This window comes from Microplitis demolitor, chromosome 1 (genome assembly GCF_026212275.2).
Source record: "Microplitis demolitor isolate Queensland-Clemson2020A chromosome 1, iyMicDemo2.1a, whole genome shotgun sequence".
Lineage (NCBI taxonomy): Eukaryota > Metazoa > Arthropoda > Insecta > Hymenoptera > Braconidae > Microplitis > Microplitis demolitor.
In genome coordinates this window covers 1,415,094-1,439,489 of record NC_068545.1, presented here as the reverse complement: position 1 = coordinate 1,439,489, position 24,396 = coordinate 1,415,094, and the positions used below count along the sequence as shown (strand labels likewise).

The window sequence follows — 24,396 nt, the reverse complement described above, 5'->3', positions numbered from 1 at the left end:
GTTAATTCACTGTCAAAACTCTACTCAAAATTTAATGTCTTTTGTAAAATTTATATAATTTAAATTACGAGCTTTTTAAACTGAGGACAAGTCTATATTTATTGAGTTGAAAAAATTTTGATTGCTGGTATTTTATAAATAAATCACTGAGTTTTTATTGAACATTAATTTAAAAAGTATCTAATTTATGTTAAATGCATGTTCACACACGAGAAAAATACTTTTTATGTCCATCTAGCGGTCATCTTATTAATTAATTTTTTTAACCGCAACAAAGTTATCGAAACAATCAAAAGTTTATATGAGTGTGAATATAGCAGACCAGACAAACTTAAAATTATAAATAAATAGAGTAAGTAATAAAAAAAAATATTTATAAAAAATGCACTTATTGATTTTAAAATTTTTTAAATGTGCATTTTTTTTAAACTTTATTTTATTAATTATTGACTCTATTTATTAATTATTTTGAATTTGTACGTTCACACTCATAAGTTTGTGTGTATTTATATTTAATATTTTAAAAAATAAAATTGAGGCATAAAAATAAAACTCACAAATTAAATATTTTTTTTTTTATTAACACGTTTTTTCATTTTTGATAGGTCTACGGTAATTAATCGATAACAAGAAAAAAAACGTTCTTCATCCATGTTTTTTCTACATCAGTAATTATTAAAAGGTACAATTAGCAAATTACTATATCGTGTATTCGCTTTTGCATAGTAATAATAATAATGATAATAATAATAAGAATAATAATAATAATATTAATTATTAATTAATTATTTAATAAAGTTGTATTTTGTTTGTTTGTAAACTTTATAATTAATTAATTAGCGTCCACTCACGTGCCTGATTTTTTTTTTTCATTTTTAATTTTTCTACAAATATAATATCAATATCTAATTTTTTTTAACTACACTTTATTTATTATATTTTTCCACGCGTTATTTTATTTATAATTATTCACTTTTGAAATACTAAAAATACAAATTATTTTATTTTTTTGCACGCAACTTTCAAAATGCTCCCACACTAATTATTTTGAAACTTATCAAATTTATACATATATTTTATCATATTTTTTGTCCCACTGCTTACATGATTAAAGGGCTTATCGAGACATAATTGCGTATTCTTTTAATATTTATTTCAATTAATTAATCATTAATGCAATTAATCACACAAACATACTTAGATTAAGACACTTTGAATTATGAAATTTTTAAAATATCAATTTTTTGCCGCCATTTATTTAAATTTAAAAAGTTAAATAAAACCTGATTTCAATCTTTGAAAATAAATTCAACTAGAATTTAAAATTTATGTAAAATTTTAAAAAAAGTTCACAGAAATTAAAAAGCAAATTGTTAATTATGTAAATTAATGAATATCTAAACAATTAATTGAAATAAATTTGATGATTTTATACGCAAATGTCCTAAACAAAATTAAAGCCCCTTAATAATGTGACCGCTGTCAAAAAATAATATTATTTACAAATTAAGCTTCACATTTCTTATTAATTAACTATACAATTAATAGATAATAATAATAGTAATTAATAATAATAATGATAATAATAATTATTAAAAATTACCAAAACATTAAAAACATAATTATTCTATTGTTAAACGGAATATTTTACAGTTTAAAAAATTACAATGCAATTAATAATTAATTCAAAATTAATAATCAATTGCATTACTACGCATTTAAAATTGTACAAGTTACAATAATAATTATAATAAAAAAGAAAAGAAACAAAACAAAAATCATTAAATTTAACATGTGAGTTACATTATATTTTATATACATTTATATTTTATAATTAATAATTAACTGATCTATTAATCAATTAATAAATGAATTTAAAAATACGCATGCTATATATACAATATATAATAATAATAATTAAAAAACAAGCAACATTTAATTATTAAATAACTTATATTGTTTTTATATAAACAAATTAATTAAAAAAATAAGACATTAATTTAATTGCAGATTTTTTTTTAAAATCCTCCAATGCCTGATATTCTCATTAATTTACTGCAATATATTTATATTTATATTTATAGTAGTAAAGTATATCAATAGACGAATTTATAAAATTTATAAATAATAATAATATGAAAAAAAAATGTGTTGTATTAATATATATCTATATTTATGAATGTATTTAATTAATTGATTGATTACTAATTAATGAATTAATGAATTAATCAATTATTAAGGGAAAGTAGATCGATGGCTATAAAAAAAGCGGTACATTATTGTTAATTATTATTATTTTTTTTTTAAACATTTAAATTCTTAACTGTATAATTTACATATTTATACAATAGAAAACTAGATTCTCTGACCGCGAATCAAACAATAAACCATCGACATAATTTCTACCGATGTATAAATATACATAAGTGTTATAATTATTAATTATTATTATTATTATTACTCATTATTATTATTATTAATTATTTATTATGTATTACTTATAATTAATGTATATTCTTATATTATTTACTATCATTATTATCATTACTATTATTTATTAAATTAATATATATATAAATATACATACTAAGTGTGTGTTATTTTTTGATGTGTGCTAAAGAGGAAGATTAAATATTTAATATATATTTTCTTTGTTATTTTAAATTCATTATTTTTACGAAAATTTAAGAGTGAAAAATACTTAATTAATTTATTTATTTATTTATTAATGACAATAAAGTTGCACATTTTTTTTATATCTATTAATATTAATAGTAATAGAAGTAGTAATATATATTTATATTTATATTTATAGATAGAAATTTAAACATTTTTCATTTTTATGTTGCTTTATATTTACAGTGTCAAGTGCTTGTGTTATTTATTATTTATTATTATTATCATTAATATTTTTTTTTATACAAGAAATTATTTACAAAATATAGTCATCCATATATTACCTATCAAATTAACATTGTATCCATTTTTTTTATTACTCATTACTTAGTAATTAAATTTCATTTTTTTTTTTTGTATTTTTTAGTTTTTTTTATATTTATTCAAATTACCCCGACGTTTTGTATAAATAAAATAAATCCTTTTGTTTTATATTTTTAAAGTATACATTTTTTTTTTTGGACATTTTTACTGAAAGATTTTCTTTTGGAAAAACACAAATTCAATTTTTTAAACAATTGAATAATTTTCAAAACATTCTCTACAAAAAAAAAAAAAAAAAGCAATTCTGAGAACTAAGAGAGAAATTTATAATCACAATTAATATAATTACTCATTATTTTTATCTATTAGCTTCCGATTGCCAGACTCCCATATATTTAAATATTTAAATTTATAAAAGAAAATAATTTTAATTATTTATTTTTTAAATTTTGAATTGATTTATTTTAGTACTTCAATGATTTTTCTACTGATAACGACGTGATAATTTATCAATAAGCATAAAATCAAAATTTTGTTACTTGACAATTTAAAAAAAAAACATTTTCAAAATTGGGGACTAAATAATTTACCCTACGATACAAAAAAGAAAACAAACAAAGCAAAAAATAAATATAAATTAAAAAGAAAATCTTTCAATAATTAATGTGATGTATTTCAAAATTCAAATTTTCCCCCACAAATTTGTCCAAGGATTTACTCAACGATTTTCTTAATTAATTAAAATCGCATCGTCAAGAGCGTATAGTAATTTGGTATTTGATATTAACAACGGCAGTACGGTCAGATTATGGCGCGTAATTAATTTAAACTTTTTTAAAATAATTTAACAATTTTAGTTGCAGCTCTTTTGACCCAGTCTACATGTCATTATCATCATTATTTTCATTTAAATAATTAATTCTTTTTTTTTCTTTTTCTTTTTTTGTACAAAAGATCATAATCACCAGGAACAATTACGGACACACGAGTATAGTGAAATATAAATATTATTAAAATTGCGAAATATTTATCAAACTTTCATTATTGATTGATTGATTGATTAATTAATTAATTAATTATTAATTATTTTTTAACACGACCGTAGATCGCAACTATTGTAAGAAGAATATAACAGGGATTTTAATTATTTTTCAACAACTCGGCAGTTAGTAACTGATACTCGTGGTAGTTTAGTTACTTAGTCTACAATTAATATTACAAAGATAATAATTATAAATATTATTTAAATTAATATTATTATTATTATTATTAATAATTCTAAATAGTGATGATGTAAAAAGCTAAGTAACTAAACTAGCAAAAGTAAGATATCTAAAAGTAAAATGCACGTTCGCCAAAAGACTTAACCCAGCGAAACCCCGAGCTTTGAGCTCATTAATAATAAGCATTTAATGCTCATGTTAATAATTTTTAATTATTTATTAATAACACGTAACACATTGAGATCAAGTGTCATAACACGGCCATGCCTTTTACTTTAGACACCTTTACTTTTATATATTTTATATTTATTTATTTATCTATTTGAGACTGATTTTAGAGCATGTAGTATTTTATTGTATTGTTATTTTTTAAATATTATTAATAATAATAATAAGTTGTGCGCAATTTGACACGTACATGGGATTCACCAGGTGGGGTCCAGCCACACGGCGATAGATATCAAATAACCGTTGGCACTAGACAAATAACCAGACAATAAATGCCTTGACGAGCGACGATAGCTAATCACTGTCAAGGTCGCTTCCCGAAGGTCATTTGTTTTCTCGTGATATTCGTCTCCGTTTCGCCTGTTCTGCTGTCTCAGCTGTCACTAAAACAACGTTCCCACTGTACCATTTTATCCATTTTAATTAAACAAATTATAATTATTATAATAGTTATCTATTTATCATATAATTTAAGTCAAGGGTTAAATTCACCATTTTTATTGTTCAATTAACCTGTACGTCATCAGTCTACAAACAATCTAAATATCACCTGCATAAAACAACTTTAGTTACGAAAATATACCGCGGAATTTAAAAAAACGTTAACATAAAATACTAGACCGACTTTGGTCTATAATTTAAAATTTTTCAAAGTTAAACTCAAATGTGGAAAAATATTTAAGGCCATTCTCTGACAGCTCCCGCCACTTTTTAAAAATATTTAGTCGCTTTTATAAATAAGTAATTTTTTTTTAAATCTATTTCTCGGCAAAATTGTAACAGCGTTCTCATTTTTTAAATTAATTAATAAAATTTAGTCATTTAATATTTTTAAAAAATGGGAGGTAAGACGGCGATGTACAAACTGCTATTTTTAAGGTTAAAATCTTTGTTTAATCCTAATCTTGATCTCTTCTGCCATTGGTCTACTATTATCCAATAATATGGCAGACCAATCACAGCAGAGTAAACAAAAATATACAAGGTTATAAATCCTTTGTTTGCAAAGTAAGAAGTAAAGCTTGTAAATTGCACGATAAAAAATAAAATATATAAATAAACAAATAATACTTTGAAGTAACTCGCAGTTAGTTATCTCAGATATATAAAAATATTTATTTGTTTCATTAATTTTTCAGGTTATACTTTGATTGTTCTCAGTGAGCTTACAGTCGATAATCTAAACAATGACAACTAGACTCAAATTATACAATGCAACAAACAAATTTCGTTTGATAAACAAAATAATATTAATAACAATAATAATAATAATAATTACATAACAAAACACTCTACTCTATTTTGTAGTCTACTCTAGTCTATTATTTTTTAAATAAAAAATGAATACTTAAAATTTCTAATAATAAACATAATTATTTAAGTTTTTTATTTTTACATTGTTCATTAATTAAAGATACTTAAATTAAATAAAATTAAATTTTGTATAACACAATATTATAATAACAAAATTTAATTTCAATTACGTATGATACTTACCAGCACCACTCCGTGTTTTTCGTCTATTAACATCCTCCATAGATCTGGATGCGCCTCTTGTATTGCTTGCTGGTGTAGCCAATGGTGAGACGGCACTTTGTCTTACAGATCTACGTGTCGTTACTTCACCAACGGATTCATTACTGGACACAGATGTACCACGTAGTCGTTCTTTACCCACCGACAGTGAATTAACATTTCCCGGTTGTTTTGTCGTTAATAGTCTACTCTCCCTTTGAACACGTGTTGCATTGAAATTCGATACATTACTCGAGTTTAATTGACCACCCACTGGAGTACTCAATGTTGATCTATTAATTATATCAATCATTAGTACTAATTACTATTATTATTATTATTATTGTCAATAATTACTTACTTTTGATCTTTGAGCTTTGATGATGCAGTTTCATCAGTCAATCGCATTCTTGCTTTTGCTGCCATATCTATCAGAGGCTCATCATCTGACGATTCAACATCAACTAAAATTGGACCTAAAATTAAATTTTTAAAATAATTTAATATTTATTCAAATGAACTTTACACAGAAAAAAAAATGAATCAAAATATTAGATATCAGACAAATTTTAAATTACTAATAGTTTTAAAAACTAATAAGTGCATTTTTTATAAATACTTTTTTTAATTATTTACTCTATTTATTTATAGTTTTAAATTTGTCTGTCTGATACATTCTGTGTGTCAGAAGTTGATAACCCAATACCTGATAACGAGTTAATTATCCAATAAATTTTGATACAATGTATATACATTTATATAATTATTATATAAGAAACGATAATTAAAAAAAAATTACTGATAGTAAAATAACTATCGGACGTACATAAACTAGATAAAATATTTAAATACTTGAAAAAAAAAAAAAAATAATAAATAAATTACTGTTTAGAACAGCAAAAATTTTGAGTTTTTATATTTCCCATTTGAATAAATAATATTTTTTAATAAAATAATTAAATTTCAAAACCAATAAAAATTTTTTCTCAAAGTGGGGGAAGGGGAAAAAGACTCAGAGGAAAAATGATCAGGCATTGGGTCTCTTATTTTATAAATAATCAAAATAAAATATAAAAGTACCTTTTTTAGCTTTAGCAAGTATACTAAAACCCTTTTTGGATTGTTCATCTTTAGCGTGTAATTGTTTTTTAATATGACCAGCTTCTTCAACGCCCATGTAAACTTTTATCAGCTCAGCAGCATTTTCCGATGATTTACGTTTGCCCAATTTTGGTGGTGGCTCGTCAGCAGTACTTGAAGCAACGGAACTCTCACTCTCTAATCTTCTGCGTTTATTACTTTTAACTCCAACCGTTGTTCCAGTAGCTGGTGTTGGTGTATTTGTACTCGGAGTGTTGGCAGTGTTGGGTGACAGCTTCGACAAACCTAATTTAGGACTAGCTTTTGCGTACGGTGATATACTACGTCGTTCTTCGGCTCTTCCAGCAGTAGCAACACCAATACCAACACCAACAGCAACCCCAACCCCAACTCCAGCATGCGGACTGCATTTAGGTGTCTTGGCAATATCCGGACTATTCAATTTCTGTGATCGCGTACGTAACGAACGTTTCTCACTGCTGTCATTGGGTATTTCAATAAGCAATTGTTCAAGCAACGATTTACCACCCGTACGTTTAACAAAATCCTCAGAGTTCATTGTCGGATTAAGTCTGTCGACAAAATGAGTATCGTCATTGTCTTCAATACAAATAACATCCTGACGACCTTCTAACTCTTGTTTTCTCCGTCTTTTTCGTTTCATATTTTCTACTTCACTTGATCCGTCGACGTCAACTTGCGCGGCCGGACTCGGCGTGTCATCGCGTTGAAGTACCACAGGATTTGAGTAAGTGTACAAGGGCGGTGTTATTCTTATTGGCTGCGGATCATCATCTAGTGGCGAGGGTAAACTTTCCGGCGGTTCCGTAGCCTTCTTCGTACCTTCATCAGGACTTTTTTGCTGACCAGGTTTATCGCGCTTGACAATCCGTTGAGCAGAACCTTGTACTTGAGCTTGAGTTTGAACTTGAGCTTGCGGTTGAGACGAAACCTGACATTTATTTTCCGCCTCAACTTTAACATTATCAGCCTTCAATACCAATTGACTCTTAGCTTCATTTTCCTGCCTCGTATCATCAGGCTCAACTTCAGTCTTACCAACTTTATTATTGTCCAAATTTAAATGCTCACTTTTATCAACATCCGAGTTATTTTTATCATCACAACTCGGACTACACGGCTTTGGAATAATATTTTTGCTATCAGACTGCTCACCATCTTGGATAATATTATTATTTTGATGTACAGTATCAACAACACCACTATCTAATTTTTTATCCTCAACCAATTCCTCGGTCTTGACAACATCATCGCTCCCTTCTTCCTGTTTAATCTCACTCACATTTTTTTCAACTTTATCACTTTCAACAGGACAATTGTCCTCAGTGTTTTTTATTACCATACTTTCAGCAACACTCGTTATTGTTGTCGCAGTAGCAGTAGTAGCACTAGCACCAGTACCAGCACCAGCACCAACACTAGTACCAGTACCAGTACCAGATGTCTTAGCACACTGTAATAATCGATTATCACAACTATCACTGTTAACAACAGTAGTGGTAGCAGTTATCAATGGACTTGCAAGATTATCCTTATCACCGGTATTGTTTTTATCACTCGCATTCAATCCATCGTCATTGCGTTCATTATTATCACTACCGCTACTACTATTATTACTATTATTATTATTATTATTATTATTATTATTATTATTATTATTATTGTTATTATTGCTATTGCTATTACTACTATTATTATTACTACTATTTAAATTAGTTCGTGATGTCAATGATACAGATTGTTCACAAGATTTCGGGGAACCAACAGAATCACTAGTCGCAGCGGTGTCTTGCCTCAATTGAGTATCAAGATAATTAGCGACAGACACAGGACTCAATGTCTTTGGATCATTGGACTTTAAAAGTTCGGTACTTGAACACATATCACTGCTAGTTGAGGAAGGCACGTTGTTATTTTTATTTGTTATTGTTGATGATTCATCTACGGTTATTGCTGTGATTGGCAAATTTTTCGAACCAACTGGAGCGGAACTCTGGCCAACAGATGATTCGGTTACTGGTCTGTGGAGTGGAGATTCACCTTGATTTGGTGACTTTTCCGAGAGCGCGTCCATTGATTCGATACCCGAGTCTTCACCGGCATTGGCATTGCCGCCGTTGCCTACGCGCTCGGCGTTGCTGTCAATTATTCCGATGGGCATCACCGCGTTGTCTGGTAGCTTTGGTTTTGCTTTTTCAAGCTCGACAGTCTCTGGAAGACTCTGCTGCTCTTGTTGCTGCTGCTGCTGTGGTTGAGGCTGTTGGGGCTGTGGCTTATTTGGAGGCGAATCGACGTTAGATGCCCGAGCTTCAACGTTACCCGGATTCTGTGAACTTTTTAGCAAACTGACTTTCTGCTCCAGTTTAGCCGTCGCGATAGTCCGCTCAGAAAACTTTATCACGTGATTTTGGGTCAGTTTTTTATGACTCGGATGCTCGACTTTGTGTTTACTTAATGTTACTTCACTGCTTTTTAATAATGAATTGTTTTTGTTTACTTTTTGCAATACGCTCTGAGTTTTAGCAACCGCATTTGACTTAATATCCAACTCGGGTTTACTTTTACCGGGAATTATTTTATTTGCTATTGTATTTGTCTTTGTTCCGTCATGCTGGACAGAAAGCGAAGACGAAGAAGAAGACGTAGATGACGTTGATGATGATGTAGATGTAGTTTTTACTACGTCATGTTTACCCAGTGATTGACTTTGAGCAGGACTTTGGCTCGGCAAACTTAAACTTTTTGTTAACGTGCTGTCATTTTCGAATGACGATGAGTTTGACGTAAGTTTTGATGCTGCGTGCGTACTTGAGTCTGACTTGTGTGTTGTCTCTGGATTTTGAGATTCTGTAACAATAGTAATAATTTACTTAAGTAAATAAATAATAAATTAAAAAAAAAAAATTATAAAGTTGACAGCTTACCTGATGAATGAAAGTCTTTTTCTTCAATTAAACTCAACCGTCGTCGCTTTTCCTGGTTAACAAGATCTTTTCTAACACCATTGACTTCAGCAACACGGGGCGCGACTCCACTTGAAGATTTTCCTTTGTCTGCGCTCCTCGTGGCGATGTCACCGTCACTCGTTCTTCTGACGTCGCCGACTCTTTTAATTGTTCCCGTATCATTTCCATGCGACTCAGCATTACCACCAGCTGTTTTTTTATTGACAGGCTGATCAGGATCACCCTTGTAACCAAGTTTTCTCCACTTAGTTTGATTGTCCAGTATCCTACCACCCGACAATAAATTTTGTTCACGATGCGGACTTTCGCCTGCTTCATTTTTCTTTTTCGAGTCTCTTCTCTTTGTTTTACCTGTTACAACAAAAACAATAAATAATTATTGATTTTATTTTTTTTTCTTCAACTTTTGAATTGACATCTAAAAGTTATTACAAAAAAATCAAAATTCTAGCTAAACTAATGCAGATACGCAAAAAATGTATTTAAACAAATCAGTAGCTGATAAAATTCTCTACAAAAAAGGTCTAGATAAATTTTCCCGTACGTCTAATTATTTCGCCGTAATAGCAACTTGAAGTAAAAAAACGAAAATTTTAATATATTATTTTTAAATTAATTGATCTCTTATTTATCGCCGTAACTTTGAAACTATTAGAGATACGTCAATAATCCTCAGGACCTTTTTTACAGCAAATTAAATTTCCTACAACTTTTGTCTGAAACATTTTTTCCTAAAACCTATAGATCCGCTGGAAATTTAATTTTAAATTAAATTGACATTGAACAAAAATCTTACCTCCACCAATTTTATGTTCATTAGTATGATTCTGAACATCATCACCCTGATTTTTATTGAGACTCTGTGCATTTGACGACTGTGTGACGATAGTTTTGTGTTTCATAGGCGATGGTATCCTACTATTTAACGGAATATCATCAACATCACTGCTTTTACTCGAACTAGCTTTACTACCAGCTCCAGAAACTTGTAGCCGAGTCGTAGGATCTTGTATGCTGTCCTGCTGCTTCAAAGCATTGGGTTTCGAGACAACACTCTGCAGCGAATTATTCATTTTACCAGCAACACTCGCAGTATTAACAACCGCAGAATTACTCAATGGCAACTTGGTTCCCGAGGTACCACCGCCACCACCACCACCAGCGATTATCATATTCAATGATTTTTTCTGCAGCAGTTTATTGCCATCAGTACTGTCCTTCATTTTTTTAAATTTACCCCGTCTCTTGACATTCCCTGGGTTTGAATCGCTGTCGTCATCACGCAGTGATTTCTTTTCTTTTTTTCTTATCTGCACAACAGAAGCATTGCGGCCTCTCAGGGATATATGAAGCGGAGGTACACGTGGTTCGTCAGCTCCACTGTTACCACCAGCTCCAGCAGCTCCTCCTCCACCAGCAGCACTACCAGCACCGCCACCAGAATTAGCCGCGACACCTGTAAATATTTTATTAACCGACTTGTCAGCTTTTCTCATCGGCGGTGTGTTGACGAATGAGACGTCAACTTTATACGCTGGTGTAACAGGTTCTGATTTTTCTAATTTCAGCCGTAATTTTATTTTTTCACCCGGCATTGGACTGTCTCTCGAAGATTTTAACCTTCCATGTTGTTTGAGACTTCCTTCACTGCCAGTAGATTTTCCCGTTGTCTCTGAATCCGACTGATCTGTATTTGTCGTCGTATCATTCCGACGCGAAATATTGCTGTCAGCGTCATCGTCAGAGAATATAGAATTGGAGCGATCATTTGACGGCGACGGAAATGAAAAAAAATCGTCTTGATTGTCAACAGCACTTTCAGGCTCGGATTCTGAACTCTCACTGGGCATCGGTTCCAAATGACCCGTCAGTGGATTTATCAAAAACTGACGTATTTTACCAGTTGACGTGTACTCTGGTTCAGGCTCTTCAATCAGCGGGCTCGAGGCCGTCGTCGTCGTCGACGCCGAGTTATCATTCACTTTAACCCCCGAGTCCGACACTGCGGGCTCTTGTTGCTGAATATTTAAATTTGTATTTGAACTTATTGGATTATTTGCCGTCACGTGATTAACACGCGTTAAATTTTGTTGTGTAAAGGCACCTGGAGCTGTCGTCTGGCTAGTAACTGCTGCTAGACGTTGTTGATTAGTATTTGTATTTATATTATTATTATTATTTGTAGTTGCTGTTGTTGTTGTTGCAGGATTTGTGTTTGTATTTGTATTTGTTTGAGCAGCCTGTGGTACAGAGCTGCTGGCTGTTTGTTGATTCCAAGTAGTGGTGGTCCCATTAGCGCTTGTCGTTCCTGATGACGTAGCAACGTTATAATTTCTACTGAGGATATTTTGGCTTTGACCATAACGAAAATCATTTGTCGCACTGGTATTTATATTAACATTTTTTAGTTGATTGTGATGTAGCTGTTGCTGTACATTTAGTGTAGGAATTTGTTGCTGCTGCTGCGGCTGTTGGGAAGCAGTGGCAGTGGCAGTCGCCGCAGGCGTTTGTCGGGGATAAGGCGGTGGAGTTGGTTGTCTTGGACTATTACTCAGATACCCGAGTCTCTGTTGGGCGACATTGAGACCCACTGACGGCTGCTGGATTATTTGCTGTGAAATCAATTGTGAATTTGATGGGACGGATTGCAGGGATACAGACTGTTGTTGTACTGTTTGTTGAACGGACGTGTTAAGCTGCTGTTGCTGTAACACTGAATTGCTTACAATATTCTGCGACTGTGCTAATAATTGCTGCTGGTGCTGCTGAAGAAGAAGCTGTCGCTGTTGCAACGACGTTCTTATTTGCTGACCATTTACTGGATGTCTTACGGTCATTTGATTATGCACGATCTGATTTTGCCGATAAGCTAATTCTTGCCTCACTGGGAATTTTTGTTGCTGAATTTGTACTTGTGTATGTAAAGTTTGTGACGGTATTTGACTTGATACGGGTACCTGCTGCTGCTGTTGAATTGTCTGTTGCGTTACATTAATTTGCTGCTGCTGCTGCTGGGGTAAAGTTAGCGGTTGGTTAACATTCACAGTAGCAAATGCTGACGGTCCAGTAGACGCAAGATTACCAATAGCTCCAGCAGTACCACCAATCAAATCTTCAGGTCTCAGTGAATCTAAATTAGGTGGCGATTCACTGGCCAATGGCATGTCTTTCCTGCGAGTTGGTTTTTTAGTTGGTTTCATCCGACTCATACCCGCAGCATCAACCAACGCAGCAGGTGGCTGCATTTTTTGTCCTATCGTAATATTATTTGGATGAGAACCTCCGTCATTTTGGAGTAAATTAACAAGGAGTGGACTTGACAGCGCAACTTGGTTGCCATTTGAAGTACCAGCATGACTGCTGGTTGATGTCGAGGGTAGATTAGTTTTAAACTGTCCAACAACTTGGTTAGGTGGAACAGAGACAGACGTTGATTGTGTTGTCGTGTGTCCGGTATTTAGTACATGGGAGGTTGTCAGGACTTCTGTTGCTGGATAAGGCGGAGGCGGTTGTGTGTGATGTGATTTAAATTGTTGTGTTGTTTTTATAGTGCCAGCTTGCTGCTGTTGCTGTGACTCGCGACTGTGTATTGCTTGAGCCGCGTGTGTCATACTGGCAAATGGGAATGGTCCATTATAATTATTACGAGGTGATGCATTCGAATTGCTAGCTAACGATGACTGGTTGCTAGTAATATTATGTGTATTAATAACATTTGAAGATGATTGAACTGTTTTGGCGAGAAACGCTGGTATAGGATCACAGTCTGTTGGTGCAACGACATTCGGTGAACGAAATTGTGGCGGCTTATCTCCAGTAGCTTCAGCTCCAATCAACTGAGCGACATCCCGTATCATCGTCGATATATTACACGCACTACTGGGACCTGGGAGAGATGTTGAGGCATCACTGCTGTCACTTGATGATGACGCACCATTGCTACTCGTATCACTCCTCGATTTACTTCCGTCTTGTGTGCCACCAGAGTGTAACACTATCTCCTGTGTCTCCTCGCCAAACCGGCTGGCAATTCGCAACGATATCACTTGGTCTCCTTCCACTTGCACCGATAATATTCCCAGCTGAGTTAGCGTTGACGAGCCTTCGCTCGCTAACTCTCTCAACCGTAACGCTGCCTCCCGGGGTATCGAAAACGTCACTCGTACTGAATTCCATGGTTCAACTTTATTTACTTTCAATACGTCACCTTTTTCTACAAACGAAAAAATCATCATCAACATTTTAAAATAAATAAATAAACTATTTATTTATTTATCAGTAAATTTACGCGGCATTAAATTTCAAGTCTGATTAAAAACTTTATTTTAAATCCGTGATTAATTTAAAAACTAGCACTCAGTACAACATTTATAATTTAAAATCACTCTCAGACAGTACCCCGGGTTTTTACAAATTTTCAATGACAACTGTCATAAATGTATGGAAAATTTATCAATTTGGAGTCAAACGAATTTTAGCCTAAAAATTTTTAAAATTCAAATGACAAAGATTTTACTGAAATTTATTTTTCAAATTTCGTTCAACCCCGAATTGACATCAACTATAAATAATTTTTTTTTAAATCTACGTCTCAGCGAAGTTGTCCTCTTTTAAATTAATTGATAAAATTTTCATATTTTTATGACAGTTTAGTCACTGCACATTTGTAAAAAGTGAGGAAGGGGGGAACACTGTAAGAATCTCCTCAAAATTCAAATTATTTATTTCAAAATACCACCTAACCTCAATAAAAAAAATCGCGTTTGCTAAAAAAAAAAAAAAAAATATTTAAAAAACATACCCTTTGATAGCAGGTACTTTAGCCGGTCAACAATTATTTTAAACTTATTTGGAAACTCTGGATCACCTAAATCACCTTCACAGGTTACCACTGTCTCAATCAGATCACCATCACTGTCTGCCGCCATGACTAAAATTCAAAAAAACAATACATCACATATTTATCTAATATTCAACATCAAATGTCGATTATTAACCAAATAAATTACCAATCATTAATCACATAACTACCCAAGAAGCCTGGATAGGTCTCAGGTTATTTTTTGTTGCCTGGCCGATCGCAAGCTGTTTTAAATCCACGCCAGGCTTTGTTATTTAATTAACTATCATAATAATAAACTCCCTAAAATAAATAAACTTCCATTAATCACTTGGAGTAAAATTACATTTTTCAAATTACAATTACAATATTAATAAAAATAAACACTCGGTTTTTTTTTCTTAACAATCGATTGGAAAAATTGTCACGCCCTCAACAATAACAAGTAAATAAACAAAAAAATAATAATGGAAACTAATTACCCGATATTTAATTAATAAAAATATGAAATTTAATTAAAATAATTAAATAAACAAATAAATTTATAAAAATTCACTTGTAAAAATTAAATTCGGAGGCTAAACAAAATTATCTCCATTAAATAATACGAGTAATTAATTTGAAATTTAAATTTAAATAAAATAATAATTTTGAAAAAGTTTTTTTAAAAAATAATTATTTAGCGATTATCAAAAGGCGGCTTTATAATTATCATTACAAATAAAATAGGTTATACAATAAATATGAGAAAGATATATAATAAATAATATGTATAATAAGTACCAATATGTATGTTGATAATAATTGACAGGTGATAAATAGTGTTAAAAATATTTAAAAAAATGTATTATTTTAAAATAATAAATAAAAAAAAGGCGTCAAAAGAGCATTGGCAATATATAATAATCGGGGGGGCCACCATTTTGTCCGTCGGGGGAGGCGAACGTGAAGTGGGCTCAAGCATGCTCACGATAGCCCCGTCAACCGCACGATTTAATTTAATGTACTTATTTTTTTTAATCCACAATAACCGAAATATGGTTTTTTTACCCACCGCAGTTATCACAAATCTATCAGAAGACACAGCACACACGGTACCTAATAAATATTAATAAAATATATCTATCTTAAGCGAGTTATTTAAATCAGGGTGATTTTATACCGTATGAATGATAAAATATTATGTTGAACAACGTTACCCCATTTCTCAAAACTATCCGATTCTTGATGACTTTTAGCAAGAATATTATGAGGTTCAGTTCCTACGAGTAACTCCAGTAACAACTCAGTAATCACTTATTGTTACAATAATATTGTATTTAAATAACACTGTACAAAGATAAATTCATCCACTGGACACAGTGTGTCGTGTTAATCACTTAAAAACTCGTCATAATCGGCAGATATAAAGGGACAAGTCATAAAACGCCATGAACAATAACAAGGAGCCGCCATTTGCAATGCAGCCAACTGACATGCGCAAATCAATCGCGCGAAGCACTATGGGATATCAACATTACTGACATCTACCTCGGGAACCAAACTTAACCTTTATTGTTTTTTCATTATTTGTTTATTTATTTATCATTACATTGGTATTATTCGAGTTACAATTGTAATTTTTAATGACAGTACTAGTTTATTTTTTTTTTTACTTTAATTTTACATGATACCTATACAGATTTTTAAAAATTACTTTGCGCTGATGGTTTTTACTGGGGACATGACTGAAGTAAACCATTTTCCATCATTATTCTTTCATGGATCTCAGCATCGTAGTAGCTGTGGATAATTTTTTTAATTAGTAATTTTCCATAATCGTAATTTTAAAAATATCCGACATTTATTTTTAATTTTTAAAAAATTAAACTCTTTTAAAATCCAACTTTTTCAATATAGCAGACATCAAATTTAAAATTATTAATAAATAGAGTAAATAATTTAAAAAATGCTATTTTTAAAAAATGCACTTATTAATTTTGAAATTTTATAAATCCGCGTTTTTTCAAAATTTTATTTTATTAATTATTTTAATTTTAAATCAGTCTGTCTGCTATATTCACTCATAAAAAAATGATCCTAAAGTTGGCAGACACTTGAAAATTTTCCAACAAATCAATAAAAAAAAAAAAAAAAAACTAAAAATATGCACATGTAGGAAATTTAAAAATCTATAAGTGCAATTTTTTCAAATATTTTTTCTGTCATTTTTAAAAAGTAGGAAAATTATTAGATTGTGGCTAACTTCAGAATCATAAAAAAATGGTAGACGTAAGCCGACGTTTAATAATTTCTGATTTTTAAAAAACAAAAATATTTGAAAAAATTGCACTTATAGTTTTTAAAATTTCCTACATGTGCATATTTTTAGTTTTTCTTTTTTCTGTGATTTGTAGAAAAACCCGGAAATAGTTGACCTTCGACTAACTTCAGGATGACTGAATTTAATTAAAACCAAAAACTAAAAATAAATTAATAAGAAACAAAGGTGAATTAAAAAATGTATTACTTCCAGTAGTTGTCGTAGTCACGTTTACGTGGGTCCATGTAAAATAATTTCCACAAGATTCCACCAGTAATACTAGTCAAGGTGGCTCCTACTAAATGGATCTTTATTTTCCTTGCGTAGAGTCCACGCATCATGGGCTTGGCGATTGACATCTGCGAAAAATAATCATCATCATTAATTTAAACAGAACTTCACAGCGTAATTATTTATTAATACTATAAAAAATATATTAAATATATAAACTCAAGTTACCTTTGTAATTTTAGACGTCTATATTTTTTACGAACAAAATAGCTTCTGGCTGGAATTGCGAGTTATGTGATCGCACGAAGACCTGAACTGTAGAGTTGGTAACAAAGATTTCTAGTTCACCAGCCTGATGATCTTGGTACAGTTTAATGTCCTGAGTGGTTAAAAAAAATATAACCGTAGCTCGCAGTCGCAGAGAACGTCACTACGCGATTGGTTGTTGGCATCCAGTTGATTGGTCTAGGTCTAGCCATGGAAATTGTCAGAGTGATTAAGGTAAGCAAAAGTTTCACCAATTATTTATATATTAATAACATGACAACAAAAAAAAATAAATATTCAAAATATCAGGTACTGTGAGATAAATTAACGTTCATTTATTATCATCCATCAGTTGCTGTCATAAGTTCTGTTTATTATTATTATTTATAATAATTATTGAAGCGTCATGGTGACCAGTACATCTGATTGGTCGAGTACATATTGAGTGCAGGTGTACTGAAGGCTTGATATTTATTTATGACTCAAGTGTTGGTCTTTTTTCGAGTTGAGTGCTAGTGTCCTTATCATCATATCATCATCATAACACTGGGACGGGACTGGAAATTGGGATTGTCGTTAAAACTTAATTGTGCAACCACGTCGAAACGGTACGTCATCATCACCATCTTTTGAATAATTATTGTTAATTTAATTTAACCGAGTACGTATTAATTATTGTAAAATACTGTTTTTTTTTAAATCATACAGACCACGCATGCGAACATATTTCTTTGTTCTAATACTTGAGCTAACTTTATCATTGTTACTGTTATCAGTCATTAATATAAACAATATTTTAAAATTAACATACATACATGAGTTATAAGGTAATTTTTGTTGTTTAATATGTAAAAGTTAAGAAAGTTTTTGTTTTTTTTCTGCACAACTCAATTGCGAAGCAATGAGATGTTCTGCTAGCGCTTACTCCGACTCAGCTGATTCACTCATGTAAAAATCATGTTGACAATTTTAAAATATTATCAACTAGAAAAAAATTCGTAGCATTTGAATGATAATTTATTTATAAATAAAACCAAGTCAATTTTGAATGAGTGAATGTAGCAGACAATTCTTAATTTTAAAAATTTTGAAAATAAATGTATAAAATGTAAGGAGAGTAAAAAATTTAAAAGTCATATTTCGCATTTTTTTACATTTCATTATTTCAATTAATTTAAGTAACTTTTTTAAAAATTTTCAATTTTTGTAGCGGGAAGTTTAAAATTTTTTTTTGAAATTGTTGATGTCTGTCACTATGTATGGATGTTGGTAAACAAACTTAAATAATACACTACTAATTGATCTATTTTATTTTTTATTGTACTTTAATTCTTAAGTAGAAGAACGTTTTGAAATTTACTACTCAACTCCTTTTGGTTTAATTGTAATTAATAAATAATTTAAACTGATAATTCATGAAAAAATTTAGCTGCCATTTATGATTATTATTATTATTATTTTTTATTTTTTTTTGTCAATAATTTTTTGTATAAAGGAGCGTTATCTATTGATCAGTTTTTTGAATTTTTGGATTTACTTTTAATATATGAACTATAAAAAAAAAAAAAAAAAATGCACATGTAGAAAATTAAAAAAACTACAAGTACAATTTTTTAAAAATAATTTGTTGTCAAAAAATTATCAGATGTCGCTAACTTCAATATTATTAATTTTTCGAATGAACAAGTGATTCATGCAGCTTTTGACTTCCCACCTTTTTAAAATTACAATAAATCCGTATGTTTGTCTTACAGTGAACTGCTGTGCAGTTCGTGGTTTCATTGAAGTACAATGGATCAAATGATTGCACTGAGCACTCAAAATCCACTGTCATTGCTAATGAAATTCGGAATGATGGCTTGGAATAGTACTTGCAATGATAATTGTTCTGGCCATGGAGAGTGTCATAACGGTACTTGTTTATGTGAGGTAAATATTATTTAAATAATTGTCAATGACCTTCACTGATCGACATTTATGTCGCTGATTATTTCGTTGATAAAATTCAAACCTTTAAATTTATTTATGTTTATCAATTACAGTTGTAATTAATATCACAATTATCGTGAATCATTTTTAATTGCGGTAATTAGTTAGCTAATGGAGGTATCTTATTATTATTTCAGATCCAATTTGACGGGAGCGATTGCCATGTCCCGAACTCGAGTTACTACATCGCATTTGCTACAATATTTTTTATACTTGCGTTTGTTTGTTTAACGCAACTGGTAATGTGCATCGTTGCTGAGTGGCAAAAAATGAAAGCTCCCTCATTTTTACGGGCTTGCAGAGTAACAACGCAAAAAGTACTTTATTTTATTGTATTTCTTGCCACTGCTGTTCGCGGCGCTTATTTTACCTGTCCTGTAAGTCCAATTATTATTTTATTTTAAATTAACTGGCCCAGTTTCTGACCTCAGGCGAGCAGATAACGCTTGGTACATAAATATTGTTATCGGTTAATGAACACATTTGTTGTGTAACTTTTAATTTTATTTCGCTAACTTTTATTATCGTTAATTATTTTTTTAAATAATTTACTCGGGATTCATAATCTGGTAATTGAATTTTAATTAAAATTTTTAATTTTAAATTCATGTCAGCAAACGAACATTAAATTTTTTATTTACACAACTGGGCCATTGATTTTTTTTTTGTTTTTAATTAAAATTTATAAAATAATTAATTTTATTAATAGGCTGCATTTAAAGAGGGCTGGTCAAGAACACTGTCATCAACTTACTACCCGCTATTATTAAGTGGATCATCTCTGATTGTTTGTTTCTGGGCCGAAGTATTCCATGTTCCCGATATCCGTACCGACAAACCGCGATTTTTATCAAAATCTTTCTTGGCATTCGTTGTATTCAATATAATAAACTATTCATTACTTCTCGCGGAGTTTATTACCTCACAATGGAAATCGGAAGTGGATCAGAGCTTTTATACAAACGTATTCAACGGTTGCTACGCCGTATTACTATTCATTGTCGTTGTCTTCTTTTTAATTTACGGCGTCGAAGTTTTTTTCAAGGTATCCCTCCAACTCTATTTTTATTTTTATTTCCATTTGAATATATACTTAAACATCACAATGACCCTGATATTTATTTACTTTCATTTAGATTCGTGGCGGGTTCATAACAAAATATACCAAAGTGTCAATAGCAACGAACGTCCGTACTCCGGGTGATGATAAAAATAGCGAAGAACCGATAACAGCTAAATTATTTGAACCGACAGCATCAACATCATTGGAGCCTATCAACGTATCGCAACATGTCAATACTTCGCAATTGAACCAGTCACGTCTTGGAATGGTGTCACAGGCATTTATGTTATTTGTCATTGTCGCATTTTTATTCAGCGAGACATTGAGCGAATTCTGGAAGACTAAGTAATTTATTATTTTTAATAATTATTATTTAATAAGCGGCTGCCTAATAATTAGCACTTATTTACCAGGGTCCCATTAGTGAGCCGTAATTACCACGCTGTTGTCTTTCGTGTAATAGAAGTAGGCGTATCACTTTGGTTCCCTTGTGTACTTTGGAATTGTATGAGGTGAGTATTTGAACTAAATATCATTAATGATAGTAATATTTAATGTTTATTGTTTATTATAAAAGCCCGGAGCGTCTGTGGATACTGAACCCAAAGAGAATATTGAAACATTTCGACATAGAGCCGTCTAAGTATCCCAGAGAAGCTGAGCTCCAGGAAAAACGATGCTCAGTTGATTCAAAATTATTGAATGAGAGTGGATCTATTAGTACTAGAGACTGCTGGATTTGCTATGACAGCGAGACACAGGATGCTGGTCCATTGATTCAGCCGTGTCAGTGTAGAGGGGATGTTAGTACCGTTCATCATGACTGCCTGCGTCGATGGCTTGTTGAGGTAATAATTATTTAATATTTTACCTCGGGTAAAATAATCATACATCATCTACCCATTGCACACTTGGCATTATGACATATATATTACACAGAAAAAAATGAACTTTAAAAATTAGAGTTTGAAATTATGACCCGGAACCTGGATGTCAATATGGGGAATTTTAAAATTCAAAATTATAAATTTTATAATACGTGTCGTGAATTTTTCAAGTTTACTAATCACTTTATCATTCAATTTATATTACTTGTCATTCTCAATACATATAGTTCATTTTTTACGTGTACCTAAAAAATTATGATTTATAGTTACGATTTTGCTGCGGTATCAAAGTAATAAAACTTTTTTTTAAATATAAAAAGTATATTGTTATATAATTTAAATCCAAAGTACTTGTTGATTTATTTATTAATATATTTTTAGAGCTCAATGAATGCAGATAGTTTAACGTGCAAAGTCTGCGGTAGCAAGTACAATGTCGAACGTGCCACCAAACTGGATTGGCAAAATAGCATGACACCGCGTCGCTGGATTAAAACGATTGCTGCGGTGACAGCAATGTGCGGAACATTTGCTGCCGCTTGGATACTTATTCAATTTGTTGAGAGCCCAATCATACGCATGCTAGCTGCTGGTGCCACTTTATTGGTAGCGTATGTTGGGATAAGGTAATAATATATATCTTTATTTTATAAATATGCAAATATTTTAAAACTGGATAAAATTATGAACCAGGTCGTAAAATGTGTCATTGAATTTTTTTTTTTTTTTTTTTTTTTTTTTTTTTAATTAAATTTAATGACACTCAGGTTTAAAAATTTATAATCAGTAAAATATTTATATTTATTAATAAATGATTTTATTTTTTACCAGATTTCTGAGTCTCAATACAGTGGTCGCTTATCAACGTGCTAAGATATCAGCACTTAATATCGTGAGTTCTGATAACGGTAATTATAAAACAGAGCCGGTAAATACCGTCAGCAATACAGTAGCATTAAATTTGCCAAAAATAGATCCTGCTACAGTGTAATTAATAACCACAAGCACGTGAGCCCTTCTCCTGATTGGTACAAACGTGTAAAAAAAATACACAGAAAAAAAAAAATTTTAACAAATTAACAAAAGCAAAAGCAAATAAACAAAAATTTTTACTATTTAAAGGGACGAGCAATTTATTCTTAATACTTACTTGCGATTGGATAATTTCATTAAATCGATCGATAAAAAAAAAGCTAAAATTAATTTTATTTTCTTTACTTTATAATTATTGATTTATAAACAATTAGTTTTATCTTTACTTTTATTACAAGGACTTGTCTTTATTTTCTTTACATGCGATCGACCTAATTTTTTTTTTCTTTTAAAGAATGACGAGTAATACAATGAAGTTAAAATTTAAATTGAAGTTTAACTTTAAAACTAAATTTAAATTGTAATCAGTACAATAAGATAAGAATAAACATAATATATATGTCATGATAGCCGTAGAATTAAATAGGAAAGTAATACCGATTATCTTCCAACTATTTAATGTATTTTTTATTATTATTAATTGTTTAATAACTGATTAATTATCTTATTACGTACCATGTATACCTGACTGTTGAACTTATAATTTAATAATCCAAGTTAATAGTTTTTAAAATAGTTAATCAAACGAATAAATAGAGTTAAATGAAACGAAAGGAAGATAGAATATGTAGATCATAAATTGTCGATTTAAAGTTGTCAAAACCATAATAATTAATGCAATGACCATTCGATTTGCAGTATTAATTATGAGGGCGCCAATTTTTTTTTTAATTTATAATTTATAAGAGGCATTGATTCGATGGACATGATATTTAATTATAGATATAGGATATAGATTTAAGGTGTAAAGTCATAATTGTCTAGTGTTAAATTTAAATGGTTAAAAAATATTATAGTGACTTATATATTTTGTTATTATTATAAATTTATGATTAAGTTTTATATATCTGATAGTTTGTTTAAAAATTTAATTATTATTCAATTAAAATATTTTATTAATAAAATTCAAGTTACGTTTATTTTTTTTTATTAATTAAAATTAATGATTTTAAGGCTCACGTCTTTATATATTTTGATATTTTATAATTATATTCTTATACTTTTTTTTTACTGTCGCTGTTAAAATTTGAATTAAAAGTAAACGAAAGAAAATTTCTTGATTTAGAATCTGAGATTTAATTAAACCAAATTAATATATATGAAAATATATAAATATAAATATATTTAAAAAATGTCCCTCAATATTTAAGTCATTGTAATATTTTTCTACCCTTATTTCTTGATATGCCACTAGATTTAATTAATTAATCGTAAATTTTTTAATCCGTTAATTAAAAAAAACAAAAAACAATTATTGGCACTAGATATTTTTTTTAAACTGATATTATAAAATAGTTAAAGATATTTTAAAGTCTGATATCAATAAATAATTAATACAATCATTTTATATTAATCAGTGTTGTAATCGATATTAAACCAATTAATTAATTAATCAATTAATGGCTAAGTAGCTGACCGTGTCATGGTGCTTTGACAGCCAATTTATTTTAAAATAAATCAGTCAATGTCATTAACCCTAGTAATCATTAACAGTAAAATCATTTATTGTTTTTTTTATTTATCCACTGCGTACATCACTTACACTTTATGGTATATATATATATATATATATATATATATATATCAATGTAATGTTAAAAAAAAATAATGATAAGAATAAAATGAGAGAGGATAGTAAGCTGTGATATGTTAAATGTAAACAGGACAGAATTAAAAATAAAATCAAACGTGCTTGTGTTTTGTAATTTTAAAATAGTACATTGTGTAACG

The 24,396-nt window shown here is 30.2% G+C and overlaps 2 protein-coding genes and 1 non-coding gene across 11 annotated transcripts; 1 reads left to right on the top strand and 2 right to left on the bottom strand.

Moving 5' to 3' along the window:
• Positions 1–3,288: 3,288 nt before the first annotated feature.
• Positions 3,289–16,281, bottom strand: LOC103570246 (serine-rich adhesin for platelets). 4 transcript variants are annotated; one of them, XM_053742866.1, is made up of 10 exons: positions 16,034–16,281; positions 15,889–15,932; positions 15,004–15,137; positions 14,796–14,924; positions 10,791–14,207; positions 9,953–10,345; positions 6,987–9,875; positions 6,268–6,382; positions 5,889–6,199; positions 3,289–4,774 (listed from the first exon to the last, which is right to left on the bottom strand). In XM_053742866.1, exons 3-10 carry the CDS (start codon positions 15,008–15,010, stop codon positions 4,716–4,718), a joined length of 7,320 nt encoding a protein of 2,439 aa, XP_053598841.1. In that variant the 5' UTR covers positions 15,011–15,137; positions 15,889–15,932; positions 16,034–16,281; the 3' UTR covers positions 3,289–4,715. The 4 variants fall into 4 exon arrangements, with proteins under 4 accessions (XP_053598841.1, XP_053598843.1, XP_053598837.1 ...); XM_053742868.1 differs by lacking the exon at positions 15,889–15,932 and having other exon boundaries at positions 15,997–16,281; XM_053742862.1 differs by lacking the exon at positions 15,889–15,932.
• A 103-nt stretch (positions 16,282–16,384) lies between these two features.
• LOC103569516 (uncharacterized) lies at positions 16,385–17,697 on the bottom strand. The gene is made up of 3 exons (XR_008403384.1): positions 17,596–17,697; positions 17,344–17,495; positions 16,385–16,616 (listed from the first exon to the last, which is right to left on the bottom strand). It is a non-coding gene; the product is annotated as an uncharacterized LOC103569516 (transcript).
• A 79-nt stretch (positions 17,698–17,776) lies between these two features.
• Positions 17,777–23,575, top strand: LOC103569485 (uncharacterized). 6 transcript variants are annotated; one of them, XM_008546805.2, is made up of 10 exons: positions 17,777–17,868; positions 17,987–18,242; positions 19,389–19,563; positions 19,761–20,000; positions 20,333–20,668; positions 20,760–21,031; positions 21,100–21,198; positions 21,264–21,534; positions 21,955–22,199; positions 22,405–23,575. In XM_008546805.2, exons 3-10 carry the CDS (start codon positions 19,426–19,428, stop codon positions 22,562–22,564), a joined length of 1,761 nt encoding a protein of 586 aa, XP_008545027.1. In that variant the 5' UTR covers positions 17,777–17,868; positions 17,987–18,242; positions 19,389–19,425; the 3' UTR covers positions 22,565–23,575. The 6 variants fall into 6 exon arrangements, with proteins under 6 accessions (XP_008545027.1, XP_008545044.1, XP_008545035.1 ...); XM_008546822.3 differs by having other exon boundaries at positions 17,987–18,295; XM_008546813.3 differs by having other exon boundaries at positions 17,782–17,868; positions 17,944–18,242.
• The last annotated feature ends 821 nt before the right edge of the window (positions 23,576–24,396 follow it).

Excerpts from the sequence above, each read along its gene's own strand:
- LOC103570246 (XM_053742868.1), bottom strand. Across the intron at positions 10,346-10,790 it reads TGAACATAAAATTGGTGGAG|GTAAAACAAAGAGAAGAGAC; the intron begins GTAAGATTTTTG and ends TTGTTGTAACAG. Across the intron at positions 6,383-6,986 it reads ACTTGCTAAAGCTAAAAAAG|GTCCAATTTTAGTTGATGTT; the intron begins GTACTTTTATAT and ends ATTTAATTTTAG.
- LOC103569485 (XM_008546805.2), top strand. The coding sequence starts at position 19,426 with ATGGATCAAATGATTGCACTGAGCACTCAAAATCCACTGTCATTGCTA. Across the intron at positions 21,199-21,263 it reads GTACTTTGGAATTGTATGAG|CCCGGAGCGTCTGTGGATAC; the intron begins GTGAGTATTTGA and ends TTATTATAAAAG. Across the intron at positions 21,535-21,954 it reads TGCGTCGATGGCTTGTTGAG|AGCTCAATGAATGCAGATAG; the intron begins GTAATAATTATT and ends ATATATTTTTAG.